This window comes from Pistacia vera, unplaced genomic scaffold, assembly GCF_008641045.1.
Source record: "Pistacia vera cultivar Batoury unplaced genomic scaffold, PisVer_v2 Contig684, whole genome shotgun sequence".
Lineage (NCBI taxonomy): Eukaryota > Viridiplantae > Streptophyta > Magnoliopsida > Sapindales > Anacardiaceae > Pistacia > Pistacia vera.
The window spans coordinates 20,004-31,481 of NW_022196539.1; the positions used below are offsets into that span (position 1 = coordinate 20,004).

The 11,478-nt window shown below is 32.7% G+C and overlaps 1 protein-coding gene across 2 annotated transcripts; it reads left to right on the top strand.

Annotated features, from left to right (window-relative positions):
• The first annotated feature begins 1,746 nt into the window (after positions 1-1,746).
• LOC116113567 lies at positions 1,747-6,042 on the top strand. Of its 2 annotated transcripts, XM_031399711.1 has the most exons (7): positions 1,747-2,105; positions 3,239-3,293; positions 3,723-3,797; positions 3,982-4,073; positions 4,544-4,625; positions 5,385-5,468; positions 5,736-6,042. In XM_031399711.1, exons 1-7 carry the CDS (start codon positions 1,858-1,860, stop codon positions 5,850-5,852), a joined length of 753 nt encoding a protein of 250 aa, XP_031255571.1. In that variant the 5' UTR covers positions 1,747-1,857; the 3' UTR covers positions 5,853-6,042. The 2 variants fall into 2 exon arrangements, with proteins under 2 accessions (XP_031255571.1, XP_031255572.1); XM_031399712.1 differs by lacking the exon at positions 3,982-4,073 and having other exon boundaries at positions 4,524-4,625.
• The last annotated feature ends 5,436 nt before the right edge of the window (positions 6,043-11,478 follow it).

The following is an 11,478-nucleotide window of genomic DNA, read 5'->3' on the forward strand; positions in this document are numbered from 1 at the left end:
TTTTGTGTGGTCATTTTAATGTCTATTTTTCGCTCTTCTGTAATATCAATAGTCAGATGGGAGCTACAGCTGTGAAATTAGTAGTTTTAGCTTTTGTGTGACCTCACCAGAAATGAATGGGTGAATTGCTGCACATTTGAAGTGGGTTTTATTGTAAGTTAAAATATATTTACACAAACAAGAGGGTCATAAATGGTGTCTCTTATCTCCTTTTCTCAAGACTTAGAACTGTAAATTCTTATTTTCTTGTACGTTACTCAGTAAACAAATACTAATTTTTAGTTCTACCACTTCCTCAAAGGCTATACATTTCGATTTAACTTGCAAATCACCTCTGAATATTCTTCTCAGTTATTTATTTTGAAGAAAGACTGATTAAAAGTTATTAATAAATGTTATAAATTTAATGTCATAATTTTTGTTATCTCTAAAAAATCAAGGTTGTCGTAAATATGCATGAGGAAGCACCAATCAGAGTTTAGGAAGGTTTTGTGACGTCTAGGAGTTGTCATGTCGTCTTAAGACAGAAAGAATACGACTGTCATTAACTCAACAGATTCAAGTTTTGTCTATAAGTGAATGAAGACCACACACATTACCTTGAATTTAGTTACTATAAATAGATGACTCTCCCTTTCATTTTCAGGATTTTGATCATGATTTTCATAACAATCAATAGTAAAGATAACATATGGGAAAGAAACTGATTTGATATTCTCTCTGAATACTCAGTTATTGTACTTCTGTTCGCTGTTCACTATACATGACCTCTTGTAACACTCATTTATATAAAAGAAACAGTAGACGTAAGATTCGCTTCAAGCATCTGAATCACTATAAAAATCCGTTAGCTTATTTATTATTGTGTCTTTGCATTCGATAGTATTGTTTAACCTTGTGTCAACTCCAAAATCATATCACGTGTAATTTCTAAGACTTTCTTAATATTTTACAAATGTAAGGTTATTGGTGTCAAAATCAAGCATCAACAATTTTAATATTATTGATATTTTCATATAATTGCATTTTGAAAATAAGAGAAAACGAGATATTCTTAGCGAAATCTCAAGTTGATGCTTCTAGTTGTATTTATTTCAGATTCTTACCTTTAAAGTAATGTTGTTTCTTTTATTTTAACAGACTTTCAACTTTTCATTGTAGCGTGACACACGTGCTAACTTTTTTCTTTGGCATACGATGGACTCATATTAGCAAAAAGCGGCTCACATTAGCAGCGTCTAATCTAGTGGTTTTTAGGCTTTTTTAGCTGATTTCGAAGTCCAAAATCACTTCCGAGACCACCATTGGGCTCTTGTCAACCTTCTCTACAAAACTCATACCCTTACTTGTCGAGCCCATTCATCGTTTCCGACTATCTTTAATTGTCACTAACGATATGTGTTTAAGGGTGAGAATCTAGAATAAATGAAATCAGGGATACTAACTTGGGATTCGCTAAACCCCGGGTGAGCCTATCGTTCACTCTTAAAATTTAAATAATAACTTGGAATATTAACTAAATCAATACAAATTCTCACATGAACTCTTCATCTCGGTTGGTGTAATAATTTGAGACGGAAATAATGAGTATGGCAAATCTGTCATTTAGCTAATACTCAAACTGAAGAAGATATTCTCAAGGCATATGTTGAAAAACATGTGGCAACGGTTTTTTACGTAAACTGGATGCTTTTTTCTTTCTTATTTTCTTGCTTCCACTTCAAAAACTACTCTTTTCTTCTTCCCTTTAATCTCTTCCATCTCTAAAATCTTGTATACATTGACATAACCCCACTGAAGTAGTTCTCTCCAAAGTTGAAACAACCCAACTCTTTTCTTTGGTTTTTGTTTACATTTATGGCTCAATTCACAGCGCAAGGTCGTTTAAACCTGCTTTTCAATGGTGATGGAGCGTCATTTGGTGTGGAAACAAGAGAACCTTTTCACTTTTCTTTCAGTGAGAAGCAATCGAGACTGTTCAATGTAGAGACGAGTATTAATGTGAGTGATGCAGGGATTCATGATGAAAGCGAAGAGTATGACGGTGATTTTGAGACTGATGACTTGGCTTGTTTTAGAGGACTGGTTTTGGATATCTCTTATAGGCAAGTTGTTTCTGGAACTTACTTCATGCCTTAACATTTTTGTTCTGTTTTGATTCTTTTAATGTTAGTTCGTACTTGTTTATTGAGAAGATGGTTTATTTACTACATGGATTTTTGTTAGATTTTGATTTGGGTTCTGGGTTTAGAATTTTTTCTAGCTGTTTGTTGTAAAGAGTTGATTTGAGTTGTACTTGTATGCAGTTGATGATGCGGGAGTATGCTTTTCTTAGCTATTATTTGAACCAAGTATTAATTTACAGAGGTAGCTTAGAGCATGGTCCAATAGCAAGAATCAAAGAAACATGACCAGATTTTAAGACCAAGGGGGCTTTTTGTGAAGTTTAAAATACTCATGGTTCTACAAAGAAATAGGATTAAATACTTGTCAAGTGTTTTGGCAAGATGCAACTGGAAATTTGAAGTTGTTGAGTATGATCAATTTGTATGCAATTAGTTTCTTTTGAATTGTGGAGAATGAGGCTGAAGCTACTCCAGCTTCATTCCATTCATGTGCATACGAGTCTGTTAATTCATACAACTTTTAACGTGCTTATTTGCACTTCAAGCAATGCTATAGACATTGCTACTTAGAGAAGCATTTTGGTGAGAATATATGGTTTCAGCTTGTGCAATTTACAGGGCTTTGGCAGTCGGCCATAAACATTTCTTGTATACTTATACTAAGACGAATCATTGAATTACTTCTTTAGATGAGCCTTATCAGATATGCTTATTGGGTATTCACTAACCCTTTCACGGTGTGATATCCTTAGTCTGGTTGTGTTTCAAAGTGTATACTCATTATTGTTTCATTGAAATGCTTATACTAACCATCAAGATGTTTCAGATCTTTTGGCATTTTCTTCAAAATTGTCTGGAATTCAGCCAGTGCATTAGTTTCTTTCTAATTAATTTTCACTTCATAAGAATTCGTCCTATACATAATCACTTTAAAGATGAAGGGGGGAATCAAATTTTCGTCTGGTGTTCAATTTCTCGGTGTACATATGTATGGTATAGAGCTTAAATGCACATGTTGATTCTCCTTTTCCTTTTCTCGTCCTACCTTATTTTAGAAAGACTAGCATAGTTGCATTCATATATGGACCTGATTGTTGTTTGTCTTGCTCCAGGCCAGTCAATGTTGTCTGCTGGAGGCGTGCTATTTGTTTGGAGTTCATGGAGAAGGTTGGACTAATTTTGTTCACTTGTTCATCTTCAATGCTTAGATGCTAGTAATGTATGGCTTTTGGCTTTATGATTGCTGTTGTTTGCTAAAGCTTTGCTGTTTTTATTAGGGTGAAAAATCTTGATTTGAAAAAATTGTTGGACTATCTGACCTGCATAACACATCACCTGATGTTCCATAGCATATGTGTAAAGCACTGTGTAGTGGAGTCAAGCTTCTAAACTTTATACAAGAGAAAGTATCTACTTTTGGGTACATGATACTATGATAGTGATCAATAGTTATCTGGTATATTACCTCTGCCTTGCTTCACAGACTCATTCATCCAAACATATCAGGTTTTCCATTTTGTGAATTCACATAGACATAAGCATATTCATATAAATTACTCATTTTAGTTTTTAAATTCTTGATGTTACTTGTACCAGGCTGATGTTCTTGAATACTATGATCAGACTGTAAACTCCCCGAGTGGATCCTTCTACATACCAGCTGTGTTAAGGGTATGCAATTAGGGATCATTCCCAATTTATTACTAAATTGATCTTTCCTTTTCCTAAATGACTGTTTATTCTGTCTTCTCCTTGTCTACTTGTTGAAAGCTTTTTCCCTTCCTACTGAATAAACTTTTCCTGATCCTATTATGTTGTAGTCTACTTGAACTGACCACATTGTTTCTTCTTCTAGGTTCCACATCTGTTGCAGGTTGTTCAAAGAAGAAGAATCAAAAACACCCTTAGCCGTAAAAATATACTATATCGGGACAACTACACTTGCCAGTAATACCCTTTGGTTAAGTTGCAATTCATAGATCATTCTTCAATGGATAAACTTTTAAGTAACAGAATAATTTTGAATGTGCTTATTTAGATTATGTGGTTCTTTCCTGTAAGCTCTAAGTTTGACTAATTCTCTGGTAGGCGTTTTATAGATTAAAGTAAGAAGAAATGAGATTGTTGTGTTAATGTGGTCAATGGCATGCCTCTTTCACACCAAACATAACATACTTGTCATGTGTACATTTTATTTTACTCATGTCAGGGTAACCTTCTTGTTCCCTATGCTTTCATTAGTGTTATTTAACAATTCATAGAAATTTTATTAAAAATATCCGTGTAATCTTATTAACTTGTTATGCCTGCACTGCTCCTGTTCCATCCCTTTCTCATTGAAGTTTTGCTTATATAACAAGCTGTGCAATATAAGTGTAATTTGTTTACGCTTTTCAGTGTGTTTCCTTTGCCAATAGGTATTGTTCTGCACGTGAGAACTTAACCATTGATCATGTTCTGCCAATCGCCCGAGGAGGAGAATGGAAATGGGAAAATCTGGTGTGCTGACTTCTTTAGTTATATTTTCAATCGTTAAATTGTATCCCCTGTCTTTCATTATCGATTACTTCAGACTTAAATATGGGGCTTCTTAGTTAAATGCTTCTCATGCATTATGCATTGTTTAGTTGTTTGATCGCAAATTGAGATCATTTGCTAAAAGGAGAAGGGATGATTTAAGTGGGGAAGAGATATTCAAAAGAAAATAAAATGAAATGTGGAAAATAGATTACACAGCAGAGCAACAGTATGGTTTGCCATTTCTTTGAATTAATTTACTTTAAATTTGTTACAGTTAAGGCTTTGTTGAGTTTACTGGAGTTCTATTACATGTTTGATTTTATTGCCATACTTATTACCTTGTCAATCTGTTTCTGGTATGAACATGATTTAAAATCCCAGTAATTATTGTGATTCTAAATCTTCACAGTGAGAATAATCAAAATGATTTGTTTTCTCCTTTGTTTACTGATGTGGGAAGCATATAAGTTTGTTAAATGACCTGATACAAAGATGGATCAACATAGAATCTTAAAAAAGTTTTAAAAAACATTGTGCAAGAAACAGAAGGATGACTGAAAACCTAATTAAAGAAAAACTATGATGAAACAATTGATTGTACATTAGGGTGTTATGGACTTTATGTTACACAACACAACAAAGTCATTGATTTTTGTGAGGTATTTTTTCATTACTACGGATTTAACCATCATTTATTCCAAATCTTTACAATTCCTGCTGATTTTCTTGTTGTAACAGGTTGCTGCTTGTGCCAAATGCAACACAAAAAAAGGTGTAAAAACTTTAGAGGAAGCAAATATGAAGCTACTTAAGGTCCCAAAGGTATAGATTCATTCACTATGTTGCTCTTGTGTAAGTCTAAAGCTTTTAAGCTTGGTTTACTGTTAAACTTCATTGTTGAAAATCTGAAACTGGGAGTTCGGCTATAAGTCACATCGGATATAGTGTTTCTTTCCAGGTGTTTTGAACACTGGGACAAATTTTTCAAATGATTACCAAAGCTACAATTTTCAGTTACAGTTCTACTAAGTTTCACTTAATGGAAATAACAGTTCTCAGAAATATGATATACGCCCCTTTATCCTGCAGGTACCAAAGGACTATGACATACTTGCCATACCCTTAACAAGTGCAGCAATAAGAATGCTTAGGATAAGGAAGGGGACTCCTGAAGAATGGCGTCAATATCTACCAAACGAGTCGTGACATCCCTCATTTGGGGTCGTTGTTGTACATTCCTATACTTTGTACATACTGTATCTAAATCTTCTTGACAGGGCTGAAAAACATATGCAGCTCATAGTCCATATAATGCCCTAACTTGGCCAAATGGTTAATTTGAAATAGAATGGTAGATACTTATCTATGCCCTTTCTTTCTTCTTGATTTAGACTTCTCGTTGATCATATCTCAGAACTAGCTGCTCGATACTTTTACCAAGCATGAATCCTGGTCTACCTATAGTTTCACTAGCAGAAAAAAAAGAGTATTTGCAATCTGATGTGAAGGGTCCATATCAAAATCCTTCCACTTCATACATATGAACATAAACCACTCCCTTTCTTTCTATATCCTGGAATCTCATATTCTGATTATGCAATGAGCCCTTGCAATACTTTCCATTTGGTATATTCCAGTTTTAGTGTTGTTCTATGACAAAAGCATCTATACCAGAACTTGTCTCCCCACTTGGTTTATTGATTCTGCTTAGCTCCTAGAAACTATACCTTCAGTTTGAGTCTATGAATTCCTAATTTTTACTCTTGTTTACATTATAAGTGTGACGTTTTATGTTATAAACCGACACGTATACTAGGATAAGTGATAGCTCAATCAATCATCTTTTGTATGGATCATTCATTGAATTGATGAAGGAGAAGTGATTTTCAGGTTTTAAGTGTTTTCCAGGTGCTGTTGTATATAGTTGGAAGAAATAAGGAGAAGCATCCTACAGCTACAGGAATAGGGAGGCATATATATTCAAATGGAATTATGAGCTATATAGATGTATGATATGATTATATTCTAATCTTTAATGTGGAAAGTGTTTGTGTTGTGGACTTGTTTTAAACATAGAGCTGGACAGAATCAAAATTTTATGACTATGAATATGAATTTGGTCACATATTTCACATTATTATTCCTATTCTTATCCATTTATCTCTATCAATTATTGCTTGCAGTGTCTATTTTATTTCTAATTGGGAAGATAAACAGATGCGGTTATATATATATTAAAACCTTTAGATAGTGATACTCTATATGTGAATAATCTTTATATAACCACTGGAGGCTTACCTAATCATTAACAGGACTTCAGGGGATTAGTTGAGTTGTGTGCAAGCTGGCCAGGACACCGCTGAATATCACCAAAAAAAAAAAAAAAAAAAAAAACCCTCTATATAGTCATAAAAAATGTTAGTTCCAATTTCAAATAGTTATAACTTATAAATAAGAATAAACTTCAGATTGTAATAAGTTATAATTTTTTTAATTCTCATCTCAAGAAAATTGCCTCTACATAATAATAATTATATATATATTGCACCAAAATATATATATATATTAAAGGTTTAAGATGAAATAAAATATTTATTTAAAGTTGTTTGAGACAATGATTTATATTTTAAAGTTATTGCCACATTTTTTAACTTCCGGATACGTAATAACTCGTTAACATTAACACATTCTTGTTGAAGCCAAAATATTTATAGCTTCTCAGGTATGTTTAACTTCTTAGCACAAAACTTTTTGTATTTCTGTAGTATTATCATCAGGATTATTTTATTTCTTTTCTTGTCTAATTGCAACAATGAATTAAAATCCTAATGCATACTACTAAAATGTGAATTATAAAATAAGAAATCAAAACAGTAATTTTTGTATCACACCTCTACTAAGTTATAATTTCCTTATAGTAATAAATTAGTTTGATCCCTCAATTATGACTGTAAAGAGGTTTTATTATATATATATATATATATCCAAAGTTTTTCACCTAAGGTTTACCTTAATGACACTTTCTTACCCAAACAGTTTCAAAATATAACTTTATTATCCAAAGTTTATATTCCGTTACTACTGAAAATACAATTTCCTTAGGGTTTGCGATTTGGCGACGAATGGAGAGATAACATGGTTTACGATGTTGGGGCTTTTAAAGAGGGGATGTCGGTGAGTCTTTTGATAGTGACAGGTTGAATTTTGGTGGTTGAGATTGGTTAGAATCTGACTTGGGATGGACAGTTGTACGTTCCACAAATCACTCAATTGCCGGCAATTGGTGAGGTTGACAAGAGCAAGGTTGGAGAGGTTTTGGTAAGTGATGAATGAAGAAAAGATGGTGATGGTTTTGGGTCTCAACGATGCTGGATTGACGATTGGCGATTTTGGCATCGTTGAGACTTTATAACATTTATAAAACTTTGAGTTATAAAATTGTATTTTGAAACTTTTTGGATGGGAAAATGTCATTAAAATAATAAAAATGATATCCTTACAAAAACTCATACAAAAAGGGCTACAAAGTGACATTATTCAGAAGAAAAAAACAAAAAAAAAAAGGAAAAAGAGAGAGAGAGAGAGAAAGAAATCATGAAAATCAAGGGTAGAGATTATCTTTGTATACCCCCTTTATATATGTCATTGTAAAACTAGCATTGCTCTTAAAATAAATATCGGTGGAAAAAAGTCGTTTACTCTCTCTCTCTCTCTATATATATATATATAAAACAATTTTTTCAAATTTTTTTATTTTAAAATAAAGAGAGAATAATATTGAAAGATTGAGTGAGAGAATAGGATGATAAGATAAAGAAATGGTTATTTTAAGTAAAAAACAGAATGATGGCTTGGTGAAAGATAGACAAAAAAAAGAACAGAAACTGAAGCAAGGATTAATAATAATAATAATTAAAGAATACAGAGTTGATGATGATGTTGGTTTGCTCAATGATTCCATTTCACCTCTCAAAAGCTTTCTCTTCTCTCTCTGCACCAATTATATTGAAAATTTCATGGCTGGTAAAAGCTGTTTTCAACCTTTCTATCCTCCCTCTAAAGTCTAAAGAATCTCCATGCTCTACACTCTATTCTTATTCCTATACACGGTCATTTCTTCCACATCACTACAGAAAGTATACCATTATCTCATTCATATTTGGTGTATAGGGTCAAATACTCTCTGTAACTCTAACTTATACAACTTCAACGATACTAATGAAAAATAGATTTATTTAAAATGATAGATACAGAGGAGAGGTGGACCAGTTTTTTAGATCATCACATATTCTCTTTTACAGTAGGAAAAGGGAGAGTTATGGCAGGCTGAAACAGGCAGGCAGGCCTGTAAATTTCGGCCCCACTATTGACATCTCCCAACCCCCTTTTTTAATCTTCACTCAACCATTTTTTTTTTAATTATATTCTTATTTCATATAAACCCTATAATCAAACGAGAAAAAGATTGATGAACATAGCTCACAAATACACAGATGTGACCTATAGCAAACAGCCAAACAGGTGAGAACTATTTGTGACGGACTAATTACAGTTATTATGTCGAGGTTGTGAGAGAAAATTTGTGAGATTGGGTTGTGAGAGAAAGTTATTATGGTAGGCAGGCTTGTAAATTTCGGCCCCGCTATTGACATCTCCCAACTCCCTCTTTTAATCTTCTCTCATATATTCTTATTTTGTATAAACCCAATAAACAAAAGATAAAAATTTGCTTACAACCTAATCTTACAAATTTTCTCTCACAACCCCGATATGGCAACTCGTAATTAGTTAGCTTACAAGTGTACAGATGTGACCCATAGCGAGCAGGCGAGACCCATTTGCGAGCTGACCAATTATGAGTTGTTATATCGAGGTTGTGAGATTGAGTTGTAAGTGTAGTATTACCCATAAACAAAATATTAAACCACTTGATTTGTGATCGGATGACAAGACTTTAGGATGAGTGACTCGCCATTAGGCTTGTAAGATTTTCAATAGACTCCCGAGTTGTAAGGTGTTCAATGACTCTAAGGATTAATAGGGTGTTCACTGGACTTCAGGGATTAGTTGGAGATTAGTAGAGTGTTCAACAGACCCCGATGATTAGTTTAAATACATACAAACTAGTCTAAATATCTTAGTTAAAAAATATATCTTAATCTACAAAGATTTATTATAATAACCACCTATAACAAAGTATTACTATATCTTATTATATAAAAATTAAATAAAATTTCTTTTTGGTTTTATGTTAATATTAAAAACAAGGAAAATGAAAAACGAGTTGAGTTAGTGAATTTTATTAAATAAGTGTGAAATGTGTTTGTCAATTATAAAATGTGAGCATGTGCTATAGCATTATTATTATTCTTCTTAGACCATAGTTTATATAATTAAAATGTTGTCATATGTAATGCATTACTATTTATTATTCTCTTTTTAATCCAACCTAGGCTAATTTTTTTGACCTTTTCTTTATCGGGTACACACTTCTAGGAACATTAGATTGGGATAATGCATATTATTTAATCATTTTTTCAAATAAATAAAGGCACAAAATTGAAGCCAACTTTTTTATTAATATTCATACAGTGTTATTTTCCCAATCAATCAGCCTTTTGCCTCCAAATAATTGAAGCCAACTTTTTTAGCATTATTTTTCTTTAGCAGACTTTATTGCTCTTTTATTTCATATGAATAAAGAGTAAAAGACTTTTTCCCACCCAAATAGTGGCTTGTTGATACTTTTTCACCCATATGTTTTTAAAATACAATTTTATTACTTAAATTTATATTTCATTTCTAATTTCGATATCGTTGTGACTCCACACCATCATTATTCTTTTTTTTTTTATCATTATTCACTAAACCTCTCAAACTTACTCTCACCGACCCAATCGCTAGAAATTGAGCGATTAGGGTTTGCGCAGGTGGTTCTCCCAAGTCAAAGTCCAATCAATCCCAACCACCAAAATCTAACATTCTACTATCAAAATACTCATCGACCTCCCTTCTTCAAAAATCCTAATAGCCTGGATTGAGTTTATTCTTTGTTTAATATCGAAATATAAATTTAGATAATAGAGTTGTATTTTAAAAGTGTGTGGGTGAGAAAGTGTTATTAAACTATTATTTAGGTGGGAAAATGTCATTAACTCTATGAATTAAAGAGTTTGGTTACATTTTTTATTTTTATTTTTATTTTTTGGGTATCCGAGGGTGTCCAGTCCAGCAAGCTTGTACGTACCTCGATTATTTTTTCGAGGTCCTAAAGTTAATAGTCAAGTAAACATCTAATAGTTATTTCTTATTAGTAGTTATAAGAATTCAAATTCAGAAACTCTTGAATAATATATCCAAGAGTCTTAAGCTTACCGTGAAACCACTTAAAAGATAATTGAGTTTGGTTACATCATCGTTATCAAAAATGTATATAAAACAAGGGTCTCATTATAACATCAACTTCAATAACGTTTTCAAAATTGAAACGTTGGTTATAAGCACCACTATTGAACCGATCCGAATTAAATTAGTTTGGCTTTAGCATGACATAATATGGATGGTAAAGAGTGATTCGTTTGGTAAAACCAAGAAAATGAAGAAAAATTTAAAAAAATAGAGGGAGAGAGAGGGTGTAGGCTAATTTTTATTTTCCTTTGGGTTTGATTGTTTCTTTTAGCTTTATCTGCCGACACAAAATCCAGGCCATAAAGGGTCACAACTACCGCTCTGCTTAAGACACACTCAAACTCAACACAGCTTTGAGCTTCTTTTCTTCCTCAACCCAGAGTCTTTTTCTCTTGGTTTTTGTCACTAACAAGTAACAACTTCC